Here is a 26078-nt window from a genome sequence, read left to right on the forward strand (position 1 = left end):
TTAAGAGGGGAAAAAACATTCTGAATGGTAGCAGTTTGGCCAATTTGCTCAGTGTCTCAACTTCTTACTGCTTTAACTCCCTCATTCAAGTCATGTAGGAGGAATGTTTTAAGTCATGTTATTGTGAATGGTGAAAACGAAGTTAATTTTAATTCTGCTAACAATCTCACGCAGAATATCATGGCTGATGCAGTGGTGTAACAGTGTGGGTGGACTTGCATTCCTCCAACATTGGCCATAGCACACAATACTTGAAATCGTTCCACATTCACTTTGTGTAAAGGGAGCAAAGTTTCTGCTTTGGAAGGCAATTTGATGCTTTATTAACTATGCTTAGTAAAATGGAGGATTTTGTTTCTCAGACTTGTCAGAACTGTTGTTGAGGGCAGGCTCCATTTGCCTGTGATTTGGAGACCTTATCAAGGCACCTGAAATTGCTCCCTGTTCTGATGATGGGTTCAAGCTCTCAAAGTCAGTGTTAACACATTGTACTTTCAGTGTTCACGTGGATAGAAATTCTCTAAATTCATCCTGCCTTTAAGGCTATAATTAGTGCACTGAACAGGCCTGTGAGTCTGCCTTTCAGAAAACTGGGGGATGTACCTTCCCTGTATCTCCAGGACTGAATTTGTTTGCCAGTGTCAGAGACCTCTCTGATCATCTGGCACCAATGCACAGTGTGGGAGGTGAGCTGTGTTGCAGAAACCCAATACCTTAAGACTTTGTGGGTTGAAACAAATTTATGTGTTTCAAAGATTGACCAGAATGGTACAGCTCAGAACACAAAGGCAACTTTTTCTGAGTGGAACGTGCTTACCAAGCAAACAGCTGTCTTCTGTGGCATGGGTAGTCTTGGGACACCAGATGACTTTTCAGATAACATTATCTGCTGTTGAAAAAGGCAGTGGTCACTCTACATCCAGCATGGATTTATAAGAGATTGGGGGAGGTGAATAACTTTGTTACCTTTGTGACAATAGTTCAACAGGTGTAAAGGTAAAGATAAAAATCTTTCTTGGTTTCATACACAGCTGCTAATAGAAAAATACCTATTGCTTAATGTGTTTATCTCTTGTTTGTATTTTTTAAGTGATTTCTCAAGGTTTTGCAATGGAATTTTGCCTCGGGAAATAGTGATCTTTGATTTCAGTAGCATACCTTAGTAGAAAATGCTCCCCAAAGCAAAAGTATTCGTAGATGGCTTCTTGGCAACATCTCATTCTATCTTGCATCTAGAAGGGCTCAAAATGAATCTCAGTTTCAGAAAACACCATATCTATCACAGAATTCTGTGATGCACCCAAGTGTTGAACATTGTGTTCCCCTCTTACCCCCTCCATCATGATGATCCATCTATGCATTTTTGCACTTGAACGTAGGGAAATAATATTGCTTTGATATAAGATATTCTTTATTCCATATGTTGCCAACCCCAAGTTAACGAGATGACAAAGATAGCACTAAATGATGCAGGGGAAATGGGAGCTGTGGCATGGGAAGGAGCAGCATCCACTATTTGAGCCAAAAATTCAAGGGGAATTGAAAGCCCTTGCTTCACACCAGTGAGGTATTATAATCAGCTGAGTTGCAGCATCTTGCCTCTTTGAGAGGCACCATCTCCTTGGCTTCTGCAGAGTTTTTTCTGGTATGTTTACTCTCTAATTTAGAAAGGAAAAATACCATTGGCACGTAATTCTAGAAAGATTCCCATTTCCTGTTCTCGCTCATCGTGTATCCAAACGGCATTGCACTGGAGCTCATCTGTGTTGCCTGTTCATTGCCTCAAATCTTGAGGTTCTGACTAGTTACCATGGTACTGAATTTCTCTTTTGATTATTTTGTGAAATTTTTATTTTGTTCTTTAGCATTTCTGTGCAGTGTTTGCTGAAAAGATGAGAACCAGTAAAGGAATGAACTTGCCCAAATTGTTGTACCAGTGGGTTTTTGTTAATACACAAGTGATATTTCTTTTCATATTCATCAGGGAGCAAATTGATACAAATATTCAGTGAATTTCCAAAGGTGAACTTATTCTTGAAAAATTTGTGTGGAATAACTTTCAATTTGCTCTGAAATCTCTGCTTTTAGAAGCATCTTCACAAACTGCCAATGTGCAGTCAGTACTGTGTAATGTTGTGTAATTATACTGTGTAAATATTATCAGTAGGCACACTGCTCTCTATCAGGGCACTGTCTGGTGTTGGAGCTTCCACTGTAATAAGTGTGATGGTCTTAATGTCAAGCAAAAGACTAAGTGAGCTTCTCTCATCTTAATATGCTTAAAATACTAGGGTTTTTTCCACTGTCCTGTTTAGTTTGTTGCAGTAGAAATGAATTACACTTTAGCTGTTAATTCTAAAGGCTTTTAGTTTAAATACAAGTACATTATTTGCTGAAGAAACTTCAATGGTTTTTGTGTAATTTTCATGTTTTCCATGTCTGTTACTGGATTTGTCCATTGTGTAATAACACTGCATTGTTCATATGGAAAATACTGATTATGAACTCTTCCTTTAGGTTGCCATAAAAATAATTGACAAAACACAGCTGAACCCAACTAGTCTACAAAAGGTAGGTTTTTACATTTAATCTTTCAACTGTGTTGGAACTTGTTTTGTTTCACCACCTCCTTCCATTCACCCCGAATGCTCGTGCTAGAGAATCTGAGGCATTGCATATGCCGCACACATCTGACTACTGTAGTTATTAACTAGTTTTGTAACAAATATTTTTCACAATGCTGCAGTTGTTCAAGATGGACTCGTACAGAGCTGTAAACTGAGAAAACAGTGGTGTTGGCCACTTCCTTTGTCTCCCAAGCATAGCTAGCTCTGTAGAGAGGACGTTCGTGGTTTGGTTTCATGCCCCCATGTCTCCTTCATGCTGGTCACTTTGTTAAACTTACAAATACAAAGCTTATGTTCTGTCCTCTTAAACTGGCCTTGAAAATACTGCCTCTGAACTGAAGGCCAAGCAGTATCTATGCCTTTCACGTAGTTTGCAGCAGAAAAGGTGCTGCAGTTTTATGGAACAAACTGGAGCATGGCTATTGTGGTTTCTTCCCTCTAGCCCCAAATGTTTAATGTGCTGTTACAGTTGTATCGCCTTATCTGTTTTACTAAGTAGTGATAAATCCTACTCTTTCATCAAGCAAGCCAGTCTGCTTTGGAGTGCCTGCAGGAAGTACATTTAAATGTCACTTTTACCTAGGACTTTTCTAACTCTGTCCTTTTAAGTGCTGCAGTCAAAGGCTTTTTATTTACTTTTGAGTACTTTGATAAAAAAGCTCCTTGCAATATATCTGTTTGAACGAGAGAATACCCAGAACTTACCTGCAAACAAAATGAAATATTATAACCAGAGTAAACTGGAGAATATACACATTTGGATTTTATACAAATACTAGAAAGATCGTGTGACTAGATGTTTTTATCAAAATTAATGGTGCAAAAGTAAATGGGAAAAACACACAAGTTCTTACATTGTACAGTTTGGTTGAGAGGCAAAGAATAACCTATAGAAGAAAGGCTCTGTCATCTGAGCAGGTAGCAGCTTCCTACTGACTCTGTAGACTGGATAGAAGATAACGTGGTTCCAGTTTTCTCAGAATTTTTTTTCAGCTTAATCCCTGAGGTTATGGGTAATTTCTGGGTAAGCAGGGAGGAAATGAAATGCAAATTAGGTAGTATGATGGATTAGATAAAGTTGATTTGTGCGGCAGATCTGTGCAGCTTTGAATACCTGAAAAAATTGTTAAATGCTTGAAGCACTTGGAAGAGAAACAAAAGCTGTGTGATATGAAGTGGAGGGATCAGGGCATGGGAAAAATAGTCAGTGAAAAGTAGGCCGTGTTTTCAGACAAAAAATGTAAAATATTAATCCTTCACATGGTATTATCTTGAGATTGGGCTGTAATACTAGTTTGAGCTCATATTCAGGTACAAAGCAAACCTTTTACAAGCCACAGGTGGTCAGTTGGCAAGGCCACAAGCTGGAAGTGTTCTTGTTGGCCCTTTTGTTCCTGGGTTCCAGCCTGCTCAGTGTCCACTCGTGTCTCCGTTGTAATTTCATTTTTATTTACAGTTTATAAAATTAGATTATGAAGTGTGATTTGTAAATCGGTCTTGTCTACCACTGGGTTTCTTAAATGGGAGTCTGGAAGAATAGTACAAAATAGCAGTGTAGAAATCGGATCAGATTTGGGGAGTGAGATTGTTAATGTTCTCTCCTCTCTAAGCTCATTTGTTACCTGAGCACAGAAAAACTTTAGCAAGATATGTCAGTGTTCTCAATTCAAAAATTGAAAGTAATTTTCTTAACATTAAATGCTTGCTTGTCATAGTAAGCAGAGTAAATGCACAACGCATTACTTAGCAGTTTTGCTTTATCGAGGCTTTTTTTGCAAACCCGTGCCCCTTTTCCCCCAGCACTGTCAGCAGTGCCGTAGCCTCGGTGCATTTGAAGCCAACTGCGCACACGACCTGTAGATGCAGGGGAAGCTAAGATGGAAGTGCTTCTGATCTTGTGCTTCTGGAGAGAGCAATAAAATATTTGAGGTATGGTGGGGAGGGAAGGGCTGTGCCGAGGAGAGGGCGTGGTATATAGTCTCTCAGCTGTGGTGTAGCTGCATACCCTAGTCATCCTTAGGTGGGGAAACAAATGGTGATTAAGGCTGCTGGTTCTGCTTTCTTTGTATTACGTCTTCCACACCGATACTTCAGCTGCCAGAAAGAAGTTAACCTTGTTAAGGACTTGCTTTGCTTTCTGGAGCAGTAATTCTCAGTGTGCCCTCACAGTAAGCTTCGGGCGGCTGCAGTCCTGACAGCTTGATATTCAGCAGCGCAGCTCTTCAGAAGAGTCAGGTTTCTTGTCTGCTGCTGAGGAAGTCTGTGGTAGCCACATGCAGCTACTCTTAACTGTTGTTTTAGGACCTAATTACTGCTCTGCTCCTCTTGCTTAGTGAAGAGGAAACTGTGAGCGGTACTTCCCTGCTTTGAAAGAAAAGGGAATTCTTAGAGCTTTTTTCCCATGCTGGTGGTGTTAGTCATAATCACTGTTCTCCACAAATGTACTTGTGTACCCAGTTCCAGTGAATATTGGTCTCAATGGAAACAAGTGCTGATGCTACAGTAGTTCACTTCCTCCTAGACCAAAAAAAAATTTTTTTTTTTTTCTTTTGAATTAGCCGTGCCATTATATGCAAGGTTTTTTTACCAAGCCCATGTAATAGCACTAAATCACTTCTCATTTTCCTTTTTTAGAACTTGGCTCCTCAGCCAAATATTTTTGTTCATTATGTGCAGATGTTTTGCCACTTGTTTGGGCCATTTTCTTGTTAAAGCTTTTTAGAGTTCTTAAACATCAGTTTTAACATGGACCATGTCCTTTCTGACCATGGGTCAATCAGTATTTTAAAAACTGGAAGAAAAGGATGAGAATTTAAAATGCCCAGGCTTTTCTGTTTATAACAAGTATTTTTTCTGTTTTCAAGTTGTGGTTTGTTTGAGGCAAACTTGTATTGTGTGAAGGCTTCCTGCTTGAGGCTCCTAATTATATACAGGGCATATTTCAGTGAGCAGTTATCCAGAGGAGCCTAATACACAGGTAAAGCTTGAGCTGGCCTGGGACAACATCTCGTGAAAAGCTCCCGACTTTGGGGGGAAGGAGGCCAGGATATGTTGGTGCTCTGTATCTGACGAGCATACTGACTTGCTTTTTAGCAAACTTCTTCAGTATTTTTGAAATAATTTGTTACTGAAACTTTTGCAATAGCTAATGCAGGAACACTTCTAATCTGTCTTTCAGTGTGTTGAAAGAGAGTTGGATTAAAAGATGGGTCCTTTTTTCCCCCCACTCCCTTTTTGTTTCGGATGTGTCAGCATCATAAAATTCAAGTAAAATTGGTTCAGGATTATTACTCAGTATATTTCTGTGCTTCTGTTGCTGGTTTGTTAGGGTTTTTTGTTTTTGTTTTTTTTCTCAGTTTGTTGGCTAGCATTAATTAAATGTAATTCTTTCCCCTGTATCTAACATGGCTCACAGTCAAAGGACCAGACCACAACAAAGCTGAAAGCCGTTTGTTTGGCAGACTAAGGATGTTTGTCTTTGCCTAGAAACATTTGTAGAGCTCCTGTTGACGGAAAATGAGCTGTTCAACAAGTTGGGAGTAGTTTTTAATCTTGGTATTAGAAATTAAACTGATAAGCACTGTTTTCAGTTGATTGTCTGCCTTTATGGTCTCATTATGACAAGTTCCTAAAACGAAGAAAATTATTTTCTCAATTGAGAACCTTCACATTACATCTTCTCATGTTACACCTTCTTCTGCGTTCCTGTGGCAGAGAACCTCAGATGTGTGGGCTTTTATCATACCTGGCTGTTTGCAATTAGTTTTACTGTGTGATGATAATTACTACTTCATTTGCTAGAAGCTGATGCACATAATATTTTGGGGGAATGAAATCTAGGAAACCTTTTTTCAGCATACTCTGTGAAAGTTGCATGATGTTTTACATTATGTATTGTATTCCTCTATCAGAAATAGAATATAATGTCAAGCATTTGCAGACGTCTCTGTGGAAGCTGCTGTCTGTGTCAAAATGCCAAACATAACATTTAAACTGACTAGGGAAGGAGCATGATCTGAAGTGCATTTATCTAACTAAAATTCTAATAAAGAATTTGGTGGTGTTTGTATCCTATTCTCAAGTATTTTTATTTTGAATTTCCTGTGAGACAAAAATAGTCTTTTAAAAAAGCTTGTTTCTAGTCACCCACTTCAACACATGGCTCATACGTAGAAGCTACTTTTTGACATGCTTCATTCAGGTTAGAAGTAGAATGCAGAGTAGTCATCTTGTGGACCAATGATATATTTGGAGCAGCCCAAAATGTGGTATGAACCTGACTTCAGCACATTAGACCATCAGAGTGTACAATGGAGGAAGTAGCTAGCTCCAGCCAAGTCAGCATACTTTATTATTCTAATCTTTTTTTAAAATAAATATATTCATTTACATGATGATACTGTGAAGTTTAGCCTCATTCTTACTGTCTTATTCTATATTGCCCTTGGTTGCCTTGTTTGGTGGCACCAATTAGGACTTTGCCTATATTCCCATACCTAATCCTATGAACAAATTTTTTTTTAGGTGGGTGAGGTGATGATAAATGGGCTCACGGCTGAATAACAGCCAAGGTCTTCATCTGTGCAGCAGTGGAGTTGCCCTTGGTGAGAGTCTGAGCCAATCGGCTTTATCAGAGTATCAGGGGTGGAAGATATCAACAATCAATTGAGAGCGAATTAAGCAAACTGTCTTTAAAACTTTAAAAGCTGACCAGAGGCTTTCAGTTATATAAGCTGAGATTAAAAGTATTAATGGAGTACTCAGGATATATTATACACCAGCTCAGCTGAACTGCATGAAAAATAAAAAAAAATAGCTATAGATTCAACTGCTTTTAAGTACCTGATGATGAGAGATGGTGAAGTAGTCTACCTTGTGTAATTATGTATGAAAAAGCTCCAGAAGTAACACAGTTTTTAAAAAAAAAAAAAAGGCAATTTACTTACCTCTCTGGGGGAAAAAGAAAACATGGATGCATAGTTTTTGAAACTGTTTTGCATGGCCAAAAATTTACTTGATCAATCATTCCTGATTGCATTTAAGCAGCTTGTCTTCTAGCAAAGTGTCAGGCATAGACCTGGATAATAATAATAAGATAATTAAAAGCATTGGAAAACTGTTTGGTTTTACTCTGTGTTCAGGTAGTGTGCCATTCACAGCTGTGGTTGTAGTGTGGGGGAGAAGATCTGTTGGGCAGTGCAGTGAGGATTGCTCCCCAAATCTTAGCCTTTACAGAAACATCAGAAAGCAGAGAACGGTTAGAACAACTGGTCTCCAAATTGTGATTCCCCCCTGCCCCCCATTTATTTATTTATTTAAATCCCACTCCCCACCCCCCGCATTTTCTTTTATTAAAAGACATAAAGGCACAAGGATTTTGTTTTGTTGATTCTTTGGTGGTTTTCTGTTTCCTATGTTTCACTTTTTTGTTGCTTTTATTGAGTAAGTACACCTACAGATTTTTGTGTCATTAGAAATACATGTAGACATACTAAATATCTTCACTTTATCTGAAATCTGACCTGAGGCAAATCTTGCAGCAGCACTTTTTGCTTCCTTACTGTTAATAACAACACTGCTATCTCTTATTTACAAAACTCGTTCTTTTCTCCCATGTCTGCATTCCTGTGGAGCTGTGGACTTTCGTTCTGCTTCAGTCTCTTTACATTAAGTTCAGTATGATCTGTTACGTTACTGGTATTCCTGTAGAAGTTGGTGTTAGGTTTATAATAAAACCACTTAATACTCCCACTTTTTGAAGCATGCTGTTAGAAAATAATCGAGGCTTAAGAATGTCAACCCTCTGGAGTCTTGGGCTGGCATGGGGGGAGCTGCAGAAGGAGAACAGCTACACACTTGACTGCCATGTAGCATACTGCTTAAAAAGATAATTCTTTGGGTTTTCCGAATACAATAATATTTGCACTTCAAGGTTTTTTGTAATCACTTTTTATCTCAGGTCTTTTCTGGGAGAAGAAGTGGGACTACTTTTACTTCATCTGCTATTAACCAACTTCATTAAAAGCAATGTTTTATATTGCAGTAACAACACCCTGGGCATTTTTAGTGTTACGCTTACAGGTTTATCATAGAATAGAATCGTTTAGATTGGGAAAGACCTTTAAGATCAAGTCCAACCGTTAACCTAGCACTACCAAGTCCACCACTAAACCGTATCCGTAAGCACTACATCTACATCACTTTTAAATACCTCCAGGAATTTATGTACATCTTACAATTTTCTTTTGCAGAAGAGAGTTTTCAGAGGTGAAAGTAATTAACAGCTGATGAGTAACAGACTTTGCTTTTGTTTGTGGTTTGTTAAATGTCGTTCCTGTATTATTGTCCAGTTGCAGGAGGATAGAGTTTACTCTCTGTGAAAGGCAAAGTTGAACTCTTTAGAAGTAGCTACTCAAGCAAGACCGTCTTCACATGAGTATTGGTGTTGGGGGGAACAAGTTCCTTATAATCAGTATGTGCTCTCTGGATGCAGCACTGTTGATCTAATGTCGTCCTGCAGCTTGCAATGGGCAGTTGTACTCCCTCACCGCCCATCCTGCTGGGGTGAGCAAGGGAGCTGCAACAGAAAACTTAGAGATGGGGTGTTTTTATTTTGGGGGAGTTGTGTGTTTTCTGAGATTTTCAGTTAAATTAATGCCTGGACCTTGTGTGTCAGTCTGGGTTAACACCAATGCTTGCATAAAGGGAAGCGGTACAATCCTGTTGCATAGGAAGGTGGATGGTGAAGAGGATGGGAGCAGGCTGATCCCTTTGAGACTGTACCGCTGAAGTAATGGTGTTTCTTCTGTCTGCTGGGGATTGTTGGGTCAGGAAAACACCGTTTTGTGTTCTGCCCTATTAATTTTGGCAAGCATGTTCAGTGTGTTGCACTGGCTGAGCGAGCTGGGGGGCTGGATGTCTGGCAGCAAGAATCAATGGAGCTGCGGTGACAAACCCAGGACTAGATGCTACTGTGCCTCACTCGCCGTGCAGGAATGCTTCTGGAGGGCCGAGGGGGAGCCTTGCCTGCCCATCTCTCCTTAAAACTTGCTCCTTGCTGGTGTAGTTAACACACTTTTTGTGCAGTATAAGCAGCTGACTTTTCACCTGCGAGTTCCTGTTGTAGCACAGTAATTCCATGGCTTTAACCAAGCACTGAAGAGTGATGAATTCATACCAGTAACTTAGCGCGGTGGTCTTCAAAAGGTGCTCTGATGGGGGTTCACGAAACTTTGGAAACAGTATTTTCTGTGAAGGAGTGAAAGATTGTGTGACGTGTACTGGCCAGCAAGAAGCTGCGTGGGCTCATAATGGTCTTTGGCCCCAAAAGTCTGCGAACCACAGAGCTAAGATCACTTCTCTCTTAAGCTATCTGGAGCGCTTTGTGGGTGTCTTCAGGTTTTTGAGGGTTGGTTTGTTTGGGGAGGGGTGTTAAAAGAAGCAGGCACTTAACTCTTCCTTCCAATAAGTGCTTATTTCATGAACTTCATGGAAATGCTAATAGTAATGTTTGCCCTTTGTGTTTAAATAAATATATCAAAATTATCAGGCTTTAGGAAGAATGGGTGTTACCTATTTCATGTTTTATGTTTATTTCAGCTCTTCAGAGAAGTAAGAATAATGAAGATCTTAAATCATCCAAATATAGGTACCTTGTTTCTTTCATATAATTTCCAACTCTGGAGAAATGTTAGTTTTTTCACTGTAAAAATTGTTGTGCTATGGGGGTGAAAGATGATTCTGCACTAGGGTGTCAGTTTACTGTAAAGTAGTAGTAGTTTACTGTAAAGTAGTAGTAGTAATAAATAGTTTTTCAGAACTGTGTGTTGAGGGGAAAAAAACCAACCCCACAACATTTTGGTCCCTTTGCACAAACTGTTACTTGCATAGCTAGCTGATAATTTTGTTCCTTTTTAGTATAATACTGATTTTGGCCAAATTCAAGCTGTCATTAAAAACAAGTATATACCAAAACCAGGAAGTGGTCAAGAAATTGTTCAGGATTGTACATTTAAATGACGTAGTATTGTTACGGGTCGATCGGCAAACTGACTCATTTGTCACCATGTATGCCAGCTCAGTGCATAAAAATGGCTATTGCTGATGCTCAAACGTGTGGAAGTTGGGCTTAATTTAGTTGCTTTTCCCATGTAACAGAAGCAAAGTATTGTTTCTTGAGAAAATGTTCTGTATGAGTTGACCAAATGCATTACGGTCATTTAGGAATATTAGACAGAAAAAGCTCCTTTAGAGTAATAGTCTGATATTGTCAAGCAGCAAGCAAATAGGTTTTGGTTTTTTTTTCTCTGACAGAATTCTCTGCAGAGAATACTTCTGCAACTAGTTAACTGATTAATAAATGGCTTTCTTTTCTAGTGAAGCTATTTGAAGTCATTGAAACTGAAAAAACTCTCTATTTAATAATGGAATATGCAAGTGGGGGTAAGTACCTCTCTGCTGTAATGACACATGTAAACAAGTTGCCAAGCAGGAGAAAGCACTTGTATTCTTTAAAGTTTTGCTTTCTTTTTCAGCAAATATTAATGCCACAGTAGTGTAAAATCTTAAGCAAAATCTTTTCTATTCTCTGGAACTTCTTTGGGCAACATAATTAATTATAACTTGTAAAACCAGCCTCTGAAATTATTGCAACTTAGTAACGTTTGCTTTATTTTCACAACTCAGAGTTAATGGGAATCTTTATTGGCCATCGGTTGTTCCTGTCCATAACAAATGCCAACCTTTTATATTTATTGTATTCAGCTCCCTACCTCTGGTGTCCTATTTTGTTTAAGATATTTGGTAAAAAAATGTTCAGATGAAGCATTTTCTTTAACTGTTGCTTTCAAAAGCATGAGTAGCGCAACTTCTGTTTTTTAGATGTTGACAACATTTGACGTATCTTAATCACAGACCTTCTACTGTCAAGAGTTGTTAGGCTTAGCCTTATGCTGTTTTAGGAGGAACGTAAACATTTATTCCTAATTGCAGAGAGGGGGAAAAAGCGCACATCATGCAATGTCAGATATTTTCACCAGAGCTAGAATTAAGGTATTCGGGCTTAAGTTACTCCTTGCTGGCTAAAATCTAATAGCACTCAATTTGTCAATGTGACCCTTCAGCATCAGCAGCTGGGAATCTGAAATAGTTGAGGCTTTTCTTTAGTTTTGGGAGGGAGATACAGAGACTTTTTTCAGAGAAAATCAGCATTGAATTCTGTCTCTGACATTAGATGACGTGAAGTTTAACAAATTACTATAAATCAGGTAATGATTCTCTACCTGCCTATGTTTTCTTCTGCCAATAATTGTCCAAACAGAAACAAAGTTGGTAAAATACAGTTAAAATATTTGCTGGTACAGGTGTTTGTGGAGGCATCTCTGTGCTGTTTGATGGTACTAGGCTTAAAAGTGAAGTCCTGTTGCCATCTAGTGATTAGCTTCTAGGAGGTAGAAGGGCCAGTGGTTCTCTAAAAGCAGTGAGGATCTTTCTTAGGGTAATGGAGAGATACATACTGTACTGGTCTAAAAGGCCATGAGCAGTACCCTTTGCACGTGCCATGTTGTGCAAGACAGGCATGGCAGATAAGCTCAGTGGCAAGCATCGATTTCCCATATTTCCTCTGTATCAAGATACTGGTCATGCATGATGCATATGAACTCTGTGGCTGCAGGATGAAAGAAACTATTGCTACAACTGCAACACTTTGCATAAACTGGGGATAATTCTTTCTCTGGTGTCATTTTCCCTGAATTGTGAAGAAGTGTTCAAGTTTGGGCCTTCAAGGTTTTTGAAGAAACAGCTGTGAATATAGCTGAGAGAGTTATCTGAGTTGAGTACTAAATAATACACTAAAGAGGGAAGTAAAGCTATTTTGTAGAAAATCCTGACATTCCCTCAAATTGCTCAGTTGTTTCCTTTTCCAGAGTCCTTTTCCATGACTCTGGGTTTTTTATTCAAATTTGGTGGAGTTGCTTCTTTTCAAAAATAAATGTGAAGTTACTCAGCTCTTCCCTTGTGAGGTGGCTATCTACAAAACAGTGTTTTCTTGCTCAGTAGAGAATATTCAGATATTTGATCCACTTCTAAAATTTTTATTAATTTTGTGTATTAGCAAAGAATTTTTAAAACTGTGTACTAGTCTGTGTTTGTAGGAGTTCTTATGTATGTGACTACTGGTTTTTAGTAAAGAAAATCTCCAATGCTCTCACAAGCATGTCAATGTTTCATGGGCCAGTTGGCCTCACCTAAAGCTCAAACGTTGTAGTCTGTATTGACGTGCTATAAAATGGCTGGATTGATTAAAGGGGAAAAAAAAACCCAAAACACAATAGATCTTTAGTACTGCTTTAGTAATCTCCTTTAGTCATCCACAACCATACAACATTGGGCTTGTTCAGGAGTAATCCTTCTCAGTGTATCTTACAGATGTGATGGTTGTTTGATGGATTATGTCAGTGTGTCCTGCTATGCTCATTATTGTGACCTTCCTTGCGGGTACCTCTTCAAAGCCTAGGTTAAAGCTAAGATTTCTGATTTTGGTTAGAATATGTTTACACACATGCACAAATAAAAATTCTAGTGCTGGTATGACAATATTTACAAATATCATCAGATGTTCTCATATATGAAGCTTTTTTTTTGTGGGGCAAAAGTCATCTCTGTTTACAAAACAGAAGTATGCTGCTCATTTCTATCATAAATAATTGAAAGGAAATTTTTTTTCTATATCCAGTCATTCACTAAGTCTTATTATTTTCTTGTATAAGAGATGACAGTGTAGTAAATTGCATAGCAGTTGTGCCTTGCTCTCTTGAGCTAACCTGTAATCATAAACGTGAAGTACAGTCATTCCAGTGAGGCTGCTGTGGGCAACTGCTAGAGAGGAATCTCTAGGTTCTGAAATTGGCATTAATGTATCTCATTATTGAATTGTAGGGGAGGTGTTTGACTATCTGGTTGCACATGGAAGAATGAAGGAAAAGGAGGCTAGAGCTAAATTTAGACAGGTATGTATAACATTCCTATACATCAGCCCCACCCCTGTTTTTAATGCTGAAATGAGTAAAATGGCTGTCCTTTGCATTTAACTTCCAGCAGTGTTCAGCATGTTGTGGATTTGTAGCCCTGAGTGAGAAAGAACTTGGGTTACAGTAGTACTTCGAAGGGGTTAGTAGTCCATTCAGTGGTGCTAGTTTCCTTCGTGCTGTGTGCCAGGGTGTCCAGGAGTGCCAGAACACAGTGACTGCTTGATTTGGAAGTGTATTCCGTTCCAAAATTCATTTCCTCTGGGTTGATTTCATATATCCTTAGTTCAGCTGGCCCGTAACCTCTTGGAAGTTATTCAAATGTAACAGGCTACAAACAGGTCAGTTTCAAAAACACAAGGCAGTGCATGTAACAGGCGTCCGTTCACATCCATACGCTTCCATGGAAAGTTGCAATTTAATAGTTGTTCTAAAAAGTCACGGAAGAGTAATTTCTAGGCTTGTTAGTTTAGCTTTCTTTGATGGATACACTAGCCCTGCAAAGATGTTGGAATTTCATTGATCTGTAAAAAGCATTTCCATTCTATAGTAAAGCAGTATTGAACATAACCAAATATTTTTGCATAACTAATTAAAATCCCAAATCTCTGCTCTTGTAGCATCTAGAGTTTCATTTGTGGATCTGACTGGTCTGATGTACTTTGTTTTCTGCTCTTGTGCAGAAATTTTTAAATGCCTATGTTATTTCCATCCCTTTGGTCACTCGGGTAAGCTAGATAATGTTGTGAAAAGTAATAAATATAAAAATTATACTCCTGCTTAATGACATTTTAATGAATAGGGACAAGAGTGTTTTATTAAACAATGTGTAGGGGCTTTAAACTGGTGAATTGTGGCAATGATTTGACAGTCAGTTTCACTGTTGGAAGGGGAGGCTCTGATAGCTTCATTGCTTAAGCATAGCCATACAAAAGTAGAAGAAATCTTATATAATATATGAGACTTCCAGGAAATTGATTAATGCCTTTCACAAAATGCCTTGTAAAGAAAACTGTTACACTTCTCTAGTGTGGGTAGTGTGACTGAAAGGAACAATTTGGGAACTAGGAAACTGTGCCACAACTGTTTTGGTGCCTCTGTCTCATGTAGTAAGAATTGTGTGAAAGCAATATAAACAATAAGCTCAAAAGCAGCAATGAAAGTAAAGAAAAATAGAAACGTATTTAACCCAACATAAGGAGGCAGCAAAAGGAAATCCTTGTTCCTTTGTTTTCTCTCATCTCTAAATCTTGTATTTACTCTCTTTAATCTTTTGCGCAAAAAAGCCCCCCACTAACACTAAAAACCAAACAGACAAACAAAACAACCCAAAAAAACCAGCTGCAGACTTCATATCCCTAGAAGTGATTTGTGATTACTGGAGTTATACAGCTTGAATTTCCTTAGCAAGGAAAATGTTTCTTCCTCTTCAACAAAATGTCTTTTTAAAGCTGCTTCCCTCCTTTCCATATTCTGGCAGCTAGAGAACTTTCCTTTGTGATTGAGGGTTTCTGGTATGTGTTTCTGTGCTGTGTTGGAGTAGATGTGATGGGTTGTGGAGCAGTCGTTCCCACTTCAGCCATCTCTTCTAAATCCCAGACTGTTGCCTTTCTCTTTGTAATGTCACTTGAAGAGCTTCAGAGTAACTTGAGAGGTTTTGCTGTTCTCTCTCAGATGTGAATGTTGAAAACTTCTACTGGTATGGTTCTCTGCTCTTTGTCCTCAGTTTCTTTTATCAGGAGTTGTGTGGAAAAAGATCTTGCGGTAATTCCATTGAAATTGCACGTTTGTTCAACAATTACCTATTTTTTTCTAACAATTCAACTCCCCTTTAAGTGAAAACTTGTGGAAACAGGTCAAACATGTTTTACAGGTACACTTAGTGCTTAATTTTATGGGATAATGTGGGTAGTACAGGATATGTGTAACTTCATTTTTCAAAAACAAATGTGAAGGGAAATAATTTAAAAGATAGTTACCTGCTGAGCTGGGTATTTGACCCATCAAGAATTGATTTTATGCACTTCAAATTCTCAGCTTGATTTTTCTTTTTTTGTACTTTGGTAGACTAAATGCTGTTTGTAAAGATACATAGATGGCCTCACTTGAATCCACTGAAACATACAGTAGTATGTTTTCAGTTTCTTATAAGTCTGTCTCCTGGCACAGGCAGCTGTGCTCTGTCCTCCCTCAACAGCTGACTTCTGGCTACTGAACTCAACCAGTTTTAGAGGACCTTGATCTCAAAGATAGGAGGTTCTTGAGAGCTTCAAAAGCATGAGGACCTGGAAAAAAAGAGAATCCTAGGAGAGAAACTGTAGCACAGGCACTTTGTTAGAGAGAAGAGCATGCACGCAGACAGAAGTCAGGAAACTTTGATCAGTGCTTGGCATTTATTAGACATTAGGACTTGGGCTGTGGGACAGTGTCAAAGGAAACTAGATCTTGCTGGGTTTACAGGTCATAAAACTATTCATTTCACCTTACTGTAGTCTCAGAATAGCTTCGTCTAGCTCTTAGCCATTGTTGGAGAGAGAATGCTCTCTGTAGACCTTTTATCTGATTCAGTGCAGCTGTTCTTATGTTAGATAGGGACTTATGACATAATAGGGATTTTTATTTTTTACTTCACTAACTGGTTTAACAGACGGTGACTCTCTTTAAACTGAAGAAACAGTTGTGCCATGGTATTGAGCTTAGTTCTTACAATAGGTTGTATTATATCTTGTTTTCAGATCATGTTTCTTCTTTCAGTAGTTGTGATTTCTGGATCAAACAGTTGTGTTTTATCTGAGGAGGCCCTTCCTCTCTAGCAGGCAAAGAGCAGAATTCGGTAGTTCTCCCCTCTTTGCTTGTTAAAAATTTTTTTTTGTCCATTTCGTTATGCATACTTAAGGTTTTTAGCAGGAAAAAAAGAATGTAAAAGACAGTGATCACATTATTCCAGTCACGCTTGACAAGGAACACAGGAGAGGGTACAAACAGTAAAAATACAGCCATGCTCTGCAGTTCTCCATTTCAAGCTCCTTTTGTGCGGCCATGTGTGAGAAATTCAAATCCAGAATGTTTTGCATTCTTAATGTCACCTCATTTTTCTTCCCATATTACAAGCTTCCAAGCAGTTCTGGTTCGATCTTACCATCCTTTTTCCATAGAAAAATCTGCCCATCTGGGTAAGAATTAATGCAAAAAATGGGAAGCCAAGACTCAGGGCAGGGGGTCTTCCAAAATTCATGTGTATTACTTCCCTCTCTTCATCTACTGCAGCTGATTTGATCTGGCCTCCTTCAGTCTTCCCACTGTTTCCCTGCAGAAGCAGTTTAGAATTTTTTATGCTGGTAGATGTTAGGACAGATCTTGGAGAATAAAAAAATCCACAAAATAAGTCTTACTTGTATGTTCCAGTTAAGAAACAAAATACTCTTGGCAGTGTGGAAGGGACCTTGAGAAGAGGTCATTTATCTATCCTTTTGTCACTTAACCCTTATGAAGAATGGTTTGTCTGCCTAGAGATAACTTGTTCTAACTTGTTCTTTAAAACCTATGATTATACAGATTTTTGAAATCCCTCCCAAGAAATGTATTTCAATGCTCCAATTGTTACCTCTAGCAAAATGGTCTGCAGTTTCTTCCCCTCTTCTCCTCACCTGCCAAGCATCAGCAAATTTCTCACACTCAAGTCGGTTGGGGGTGAGGGGGCTGTCAGTGGAAACAGTGATGGAAGGTGGAAGACAAGGAAGTCAGTCCAGCGCAGCCGTGCTTTGTGCTATTTTTCATTCTGTTTTGACTGCTGTTCTTCAATTATTAATGTCATACACATTGCACTATTTCCCTTCCATTTAGATTGGACTTACTTCTGCAGTCTTTGTGCTATCCTGTTGCAATGCAGAGTAGTTCAAAAGCATCTCCAAAGGAAACTACTGATTGATCGTCTGCTAGACCTTACGCTCTTAGATAGTCCTAGTAAAAGCAGTTTAGGAGCGAGTGGTATAGGGCTTTGTCTCTGCAGTCCCGAATAAAGCTTGAGGTGTTTGTCATGCTGTCAGCCTTAGAAGCACCTGCAGAGTGAGCTTGTGACTGGCACTAAAGTAATAGTAGTGGAGAGGAAAGGAAGGAAAACCAAAAGGATGGTACAAGTGGTGGTGTGGGAGCACTTTGGCAGTTTCAATAACTGTAAAAAGCTGAACTTGGAGTCTGAAAGAGGGAGCCAATACATAAAGGAACAAGCAAAACCAGAATGAAAGTGTAGGGAATGGAAATATTTCAACTTTTCATATACTGCCTGGTTTCTAAGGTAGCATTTTGCACCTGCATGATTCAATAATACAGGGACACAAAGATCATAACACTGGTGCTTAAGTTTTGAATGCAAAATTGAGTGGTAGGCCAGTTCTTTGACCTACCAAGAACCTTACTTTCACCTACTCTAAATATGGAGGATGAAAACCATTGCTTCTTACCAGTACAGGAGGATCCTTATGCTAAGCTGGGCGGTCTGATCATGAGTTATTTTTTCTAACAGTAATGATAACTCATCTTTCTGTGTTGGAAATCTTAATCTTGAACGAAGAATGGAAATACATTTATTTAGGTGTAGTTATTACGTTATATTTTTATGTGCAGTTCCACTTATTTTAAGAAGTCATAACATCTGCATCAATTCTGACCACGTATGCATGACAATAAAATGTGTTTGACCACATTTGTGATCATGTAACAATAAGACTTTATCTAGGTTTTCCATACATGTAGAGTTCTGCAGCAATGCTTATGACTCTAAAGCAATGTACTAGGACACGGTACTGTGTAAATAGCTTATATAGTTTGCTATATAAAGCAGCAAAAACTTAATGATATTTGGAAATCATAATGGAAGAAATTATTCCATTACACTTGAGAAACATAGAGAGTTTTTTCCATTGAGCTTGCTACTCTTGTACAGTATACAAAATACAATAAACCATATGCACTTAGACAGCAGACATCTGTCAGATGCACAGTTGCTTCTCACTACGTAAGTTTTGACAAACAAGCTGTTTCCCAGTAGTTTCTCCAGGAGCTAAGCCCGTTTCTTACCCTTTTCTCTCCATGCTGTGGCATGAAAAATCACCTTTGGGGAGGGACTGGAAGACTTCAGTGTAGAGGGAAAGCTTTTATAGCTGTATACAGTACTGGAATGGAAATACTTCAGTAACCTTTCTGAAAGTCATTGCTGCTACTGGTCTATAATTAGCCACACAGGAAAAACAAAATCCTCTTTCAAGTATAGTAGAAACCAAATAGATCGAATAACAAACACCTAAGTGATTTAACAGCTTTCCCCCAAACATGCTGGTCACAGTGGTAGGTGGTTATGTAGCTCAGAGTAGATAAGTGCATGTCAACTTTAGTAATAAATGTTGAACTTTTTGATTAAAACTTCTGTTTCTTAGAGATGTCACTTATATAATTGAGTTTGTTTTCTATCCAGATAGTATCTGCAGTGCAGTATTGCCATCAAAAACATATTGTTCATAGAGATCTCAAGGTGAGTAGGAAAGTGTGTGAAGTGTGTGTCAGCTTCTGTACCTGTGGGTGTGATCTTTACTGTGCTGATAAAATGTAGTGTATATTAAGCTTTCTGATTTTTTTTTTCATGTGTTACAGCAAGTTTTGAGGCATGTTTACAGTATAGAACCATTTAAAATAAAAGGAAGAGGATTTGTAAAGCTTTTAAATATAGAAATTGAATGGCTGTTGAAAGCCTCTCACCCTGTGGTCAGGTTCAAATCTGATGCAGGTCAGTGTTACCTGAGAGGTCTTTTAAAAAAAAAAAAAAAAGTAGTTTGATAGAGATAATGACAAGTTTTGCTCTTGAACAGAATGAATTACCAGTTGTGATGATGGAACTGAAGTATGACTTCTTTGTAGCTTGGCATGAAATGGTATATCCCTTCTTTAAACTGTGCCTTTTATATTAATAGTGTTGCTACATAACTTGCTCAACATATCATAGCTTTGTAACTTAAAAAACAAACCACCAACCAACCAAAAAAAAAACCCAACAAAAAAAAAACAAAAAAAACCACACACACACAAAAAAACCCCCCCAAAGAACACAAAACACCAACAAAAAAAAAAAAAACACTTAAAGTTTAAAGGTTATGTGTATTACCAAACTTTTGCAAGAATGCCACATAAAATATGGATAGTGAGACTATATCTTGTTATCATCTGAATAGATTAAAAAATATAAGTTACAATAGCTTGGGATGCATTTCTGTGGAGAAAACAGATAGATGGTAATAACACAGTTTTCAGGTAGCGTAACAACTCCATAGTCTGAAGCCATTGTACAGAGATTTTTAAAATAGGGGATATGTGAATGATAGATTAAAGCATACCTAAAGACCTTGCAAGGAAGGGAATGTTAATAGATATTTCGGCTTTCTGCATTTTAAGAATGAGTAAAATGGACAATAGCATTTTAAATCGAGTATTTTAAGTTCATCTTACAAACCATTCTTTCTCTTCCAGGCTGAAAATCTATTACTAGATGCAGATATGAACATTAAAATCGCTGACTTTGGTTTTAGCAATGAGTTTACAGTTGGAAATAAACTGGACACCTTTTGTGGCAGCCCACCATATGCTGCTCCAGAGCTCTTTCAAGGGAAGAAATATGATGGACCGGAAGTAGATGTTTGGAGTTTAGGTGTTATTCTCTATACCCTTGTGAGCGGATCTCTTCCCTTTGATGGACAGAACCTAAAGGTGCGTTTTTGTAGAACATGTTGGGCATGTTTACCTAATGTTTTAAGTTATTTGCTGCTTACAACTTACTCTCTGTTCTTCTTCTGTTACCAAGGAACTTAGAGAAAGAGTGCTAAGGGGAAAATACAGGATTCCTTTCTACATGTCCACAGACTGTGAAAACCTCCTCAAACGTTTCCTGGTGCTAAACCCAACAAAAAGAGGCACTCTAGAGGTAATGGCACAAATAAGGTGCATCAGAAAGCTAGACGTTATATTTTGCAAACTATATTTTTGAGCTGTAACTTATTATTGTCATACTGTTCCTGAATAGTTTATTTGGAGTGGGTTTGAGTAAAGTATATGGCTTTTAAGATTTTGTTTGCTGGGGTTGCAAGACACCTGACTCCACAGTTACTTTCAAAATGAATGTGAGACTACACTGCATATGTCCTAGAACTTTTCCTGATGGTTACATTGTGGATTCCTGCATTAATGGATGATCCACCAGGGCATTTTCCACATTTTCAAAGAACTGGAAGTATTGACTGCTAGATTATGGTGTGGTTGCCTTTTGCCTGCATTTGGTACCATCATAGAGGAGAAAGGCCAAAACAATGCTGGCTTCTATGGACTTCCATAGTTGAGCCTGGACCTACTAGACTTGTCAGAGTTGTCACGTTGCTCATGGTCTGTGTTATGGGCTTTTACCTTTCAGCGATGTGCTAGAATACAGCTGACTGGGAGGCAGCTTGGCTTGATGTGCATTGTTGTTTCTCCTCACTGGAGCAAAAAAAAACTGAGTAGGTGCTGGGGCCTATTCTGGAAAATAAGAATTAGAAAAGGCCTCAGTGCTTGGTAGATAGGGGAGTTGTTCTTGCAACAGCTCGTTTTCTTTGCTGGTAAGTGTATTGTACTAACAAAACTCTTTCTTTTCTAGCAAATTATGAAGGACAGGTGGATCAATGCAGGGCATGAGGAGGATGAACTTAAACCTTTTGTTGAACCAGAACTAGACATCTCGGACCAGAAAAGAATAGGTAATCGAGTATTTTTCAGAATATGATACTGTTTGCATGATGTGGGTGGGTTTGTTTTTTTTTTCTCCACCATTCTGTATTTGTTTGCCATTTGGAAAAAGTAACTGATCTTTTAATATTGATATTTCATCTGGCTTATGTTCTCATACTTAATCATTTTGTTTAATTCTTTAAATGTTCCATACTTTCTCTTGAGCTTAAGCACTCAGCCAGCCTAAATATCAGAGTGTTTCTGTTACTTACAGAGTGTGTGTTTGGTTTTAGATATTATGGTAGGAATGGGATATTCTCAAGAAGAAATTCAAGAATCCCTTAGTAAAATGAAGTATGATGAAATCACAGCTACATACTTACTGCTAGGAAGGAAATCGTCAGAGGTAAGTACCATTCTTACAAATGCAAAGAAACAAAGGAATCAGAAAGTGTCCTTAGCAAAGTTACAAGCAAAAATTAAGTCAGTAATATAGGCATTGCATTCCTGCACAAAAGTCCATTATACTTAAAATCACATTATTCTAGTCATCAGTGTCAGCTGTCCAAATGATGCTGTGTTTGTTCTCACCCTGATCTGAGTCAGTAAACTCTTGCCTTTAGGCTCCTCAAAACTGCCCTGCTTGCTCACCAGTTACTCCTCTGAAGGACTTTGTATGCCAGTTACTGTCCTGTCTAGTCTAGGAGCTCAAGTGTGAATGTGCCAGCTGTAAATATTTTAAGAGAACCAAGGAGCAGGACTGATCAACCTAAAAAAAGTTCTTGCATTGTAGATTACCTTTCCATGTGATGCTGAGAGGGCTCGGCATCAGTAAGCTGCTCTTGGTTCCTCTGCTGGAGGAGTTGGTGTGGTGGCTTCTGCTAAATGTATCCTCTCTTCCTGTTAAAATCTTAGAGAACTCTGAGGAGAGAGTACTGAAGGTAGAGATGGATTTTCTTTATCTGATTGTCCTTTGAGGAGCTGCAGATTCCACTGAGTTTCACCCAAGACAGTTGCGCAAGAATCTAAGAGAAGTTGGGGCCTCTAAGCAACGTCCTTGCTGTCACAAAATCTCCTATGTACCAGAACCATCTTGCTTCTGCCTGCCTGTTACTGCTCCCATAATGTGGTGGATGTTTAATTTGTTTTGTCTGAATTCCTTGTTTTAATATTCTCATTTGTATTGTAGTTGGATGCAAGTGATTCAAGCTCCAGCAGCAATCTTTCACTTGCCAAAGTTAGGCCAAGTAGTGATCTTAATAATAGCACTGGACAATCTCCTCATCACAAAGTTCAGAGAAGCATATCTTCTAGCCAGAAACAGCGGCGGTACAGTGATCACGGTGAGCAATTCTCATTTTCAGTGTTGCAGAATGTAGTGACTTCCAGTTCCGTTCAGTTTCTGAATTTGTCTCCATCCCCCAAAGGTAAGGAGGATGACAACAGTGTAGCTCACAGCATGGTGGTTAAATAACTTGCTGAATAACTAATTTTTTTTTTGTAGTTGGTTTTGTTATAAAGCCTTCAAAAACAGCTTCTAGAGGAACGCTGAATACACCAATTTAATTCTCTTATTCTGCCTTGTGTTGTCCTTTGCATTCCTGACCGTGCTGGGAAAGTCTTGTTACACAAATTGAAGAGAATGTTGCAACCCCCTTTTTCATGAAAAGCACAGCACTCCTCCCCCATGCTCTTGTATGTCTGTTCAGCTTTTGTTTTCTTTTGACACTAATAGGTCAGCTTGTGTCTAAAACTTGAAGAAATGTGAGTTTGCCAATATTTCTTGTTTCCTGAGGGTAGTGTCACTTGATTGTCCTGCAGGAAATAAATTTCTAAAGATCAGTGACTCAGACAAACTTACAACTCTTCTGCTTAATGAGTGTGCAGGATAGTAGCTTAGGGTTTTCTAAATATCTTAAACATCTTCCTGCCCAGACACTAATTCATGAAAGGAGTCTCTGTTTAGGTCTAATTTTAAATATCTCGAGTGTATTCAGAGGTCGCTTTCCTTGGAGTCTCCTGGGATGACAGTTATTGTGTTTTGTGATGCTTTTTAATATATTTCAATATATGTATATTGAAATATATGTATATTTGTATATTTATGTGTATATATGTATATTTATATTTATTATACATAAATATATATATTTATATGCATTTTTGTGTGTGTGTTTATATACATACACTTTTTGATTAATTGTTATTAAAACACTAACTGCAAAGTTGATGTATCTTGATGTATCCTCTTCTGAGGAGGTGTAATTGAGACAGCAGAAAACACTATCTTGACGTCCCCACAGGCTTGTCCCAGTGTCCAGGAACCTGTTAAAGCAAGAGGGAGCTTGGGACTGTTGAAGAGGCTGCCTCATTCTCGGGTGTTCCTGGCACTCCCGGGGAGGCTGGTAGCAAACCACCACTGCTTCTGGGCTGTTCCGGGAGCGCAGTCTGCTGGCCGTTAGTGCCGCTGGTGGTCGAGGGTTGTGTCACCATGTCCCTGTCTCAGGAGCCCAATTTTATCAGAAATTGGCTTGAACAGCGTGTGCCAGCTTTGTGTGAATGAAGGATCCTCTGATTTGAATGAGTCAGGTAGATTCTAAAGGTTTTTTCCTACCAAGCCAAACCAGTGCCAGTACTCAAACACCGGAAGACTCCATTAAATTTGTAATTCTTTCATGGAAATCAAGTAATATCTTTGCCTAATGAATTCGAATAATTGTCTGTTATGGCTCTCCTGTCCTTAGCAAGGTAAACAAAAGAGTGTTAGGTATCTTTGAGTTGTCATATAAGGGAAAGCCTTACTAGAGTTGAGTTGAGTATCAGATCTTTCGGATTTTATTACAAAATGGGGGGCCTTGCTTCAGGGTGTCGTGTCTTTGTGTTGTCATTGCCTCCCTCCCATCCTCCCCACCCTTAAAGGGTGGGGGGAGAACCGTTTGGAAAGTGTTTTGTTTTTCACAAAATTTTACTGTCTTCTGAAACATGCATATTTTCAATAATTGAAATAATTACCTTTTTGCAACTCTGATTTCCAGTGTTAATTATTTTGATTCTCTTGTGTGAATACATTTCCATTGTAGGGAAGAATAGCTACTGGACTTGTGAGAAGAAAAATCCTTTTTCTGTTTCTTTTGTTTGTTAAGCTGGACCTTCCATCCCCTCAGTAGTGGCATATCCCAAAAGAAGCCAGACTAGTACTACAGACAGTGACCTCAAAGAGGAAGGAATTCAGTCAAGAAAATCCAGTAGTAGTGCTGTTGCAGGAAGAGGAATTGCACCAGCTAGTCCAATGCTTGGAAATGCCAGCAATCCCAATAAGGCTGATATTCCTGAACGTAAGAAAAGTTCGGCTGTTCCTAGTGTAAGTAGAAATGCTTATTTATCAAAACCATTAAATGTTTTTAAGGGATGAAAAAGTGTTAAACCTGTGATGTATCAGTGGTGTTGGTTTTACTTTTCATCAAGAGTAAATGTAGGTATCTCATACTCTTGCCTTTTCCCCCTGCATCAGTCAGCTACTCAAGTTACCTGTTAATATTCCTGAAGTAGTTAGTAGGTATTAGTAATTGGCACTAGCAGCTGTTAGTGAACAGACATGATTTGGGTATTAAAAAAAAAATCATAAAAAAAAAAAAAGGAAGAATCTGAACTCAAAGGCTGTCTCCTGAAATTTCGTACAAGTTAAGTTATTTCTGGTATCACCAACTACTTTTCTGTGGCCTCTTGTACAGAAGAATGAAATCTCTATTTGTATTACCCTATTTTTATAGTTTCATATGTTTAAGGAACCACCTAATCTTTGTTCTCAAACAGGCTATTACAAGTCATAGCTACGTATATTAAGATTATCAAACAAATGTGGCTCTAAAAACTGTTCAAAGGTGTATTTCAACCTGTGTTTAAAAGCAGTGTGCCTGGCTTTTGTCCTTGTGGGCTTCCCCCACCTACCCCTAAACTCCCAACAACAACAACAAAAAACCACTCTAAGGTGTAACTAGTGAATTTACAGGGTTGAGCAGTAGGCAGTGAGCCAAAAGAAAGAAAATCCTTTGTTCGGTTTAGCTTTAAATTGTATACTCCATGGTGCCTCCCTCTCAGGCAAAGTTGGAAATCTGTTTTCATGTCATAACTCTTGAGTCTTGTAATATTTAATTTCTAAAACTTTGGAATTTTGTATTGAAAAACTTATTCTTTTCAGAGGAAATAACTTCCCAGTTCTTTATTCAACTTGCAATGGAGTGACTTCTTTTTTTTTTTTTAAACTTACCCCACAAAGCTGTCATATTTGGTCATATACTCAGCACCATTACTTACAGCAAATGAGAACAGAACTTCCTGAGCTCACAGCTTTTTGACAATCTGAAGCAAAAGAAGTAAAATAAGATTTGCTTTAATTTATTGTCTCTGTATTGTCAGTTGGCTCAGTGGCTGATAGTGACTTGGCTGGAGGATTTCAAAGAGATTCCTTGGAAAGACACGTCTTCTACTGCAGCAGCTGTTATTCATAAATGTGAACAAGAGCGCATGATTTTGGGGGACCCTTTTTTTTTATTTTTGTGGTCCCCTGCCCTTTTCCTTCTTGGTTTTTCATCAGTCCAGAAACCATTCAGATTTTGTTTCTTACGTGACAGTTCTTAGCTACTGGGTCTCAAAATGGTAGGATAATCAAATCAGTTTTGTC

General features: G+C 38.5%; 1 protein-coding gene across 12 annotated transcripts in view; it reads left to right on the forward strand.

Annotated features, from left to right (window-relative positions):
- MARK3 (microtubule affinity regulating kinase 3) overlaps positions 1-26078 on the forward strand; it is a 65284-nt gene that overhangs the window by 17085 nt on the left and 22121 nt on the right. For 11 of the 12 annotated variants that reach the window (XM_072866285.1, XM_072866289.1, XM_072866287.1 and 8 more), the window contains 11 exons: positions 2518-2571; positions 10227-10275; positions 11004-11069; positions 13566-13636; positions 19125-19181; positions 20171-20407; positions 20502-20621; positions 21327-21426; positions 21691-21803; positions 22587-22740; positions 24541-24758. In XM_072866285.1, coding sequence (XP_072722386.1) covers positions 2518-2571; positions 10227-10275; positions 11004-11069; positions 13566-13636; positions 19125-19181; positions 20171-20407; positions 20502-20621; positions 21327-21426; positions 21691-21803; positions 22587-22740; positions 24541-24758 — 1239 coding nt within the window. The remainder of the gene's footprint in view (positions 1-2517; positions 2572-10226; positions 10276-11003; positions 11070-13565; positions 13637-19124; positions 19182-20170; positions 20408-20501; positions 20622-21326; positions 21427-21690; positions 21804-22586; positions 22741-24540; positions 24759-26078) is intronic. The other variant, XM_072866292.1, reaches the window with a different exon arrangement.

The sequence above is a fragment of the Ciconia boyciana genome, chromosome 6 (assembly GCF_034638445.1).
Source record: "Ciconia boyciana chromosome 6, ASM3463844v1, whole genome shotgun sequence".
In the NCBI taxonomy this organism is placed as follows: Eukaryota; Metazoa; Chordata; class Aves; order Ciconiiformes; family Ciconiidae; genus Ciconia; species Ciconia boyciana.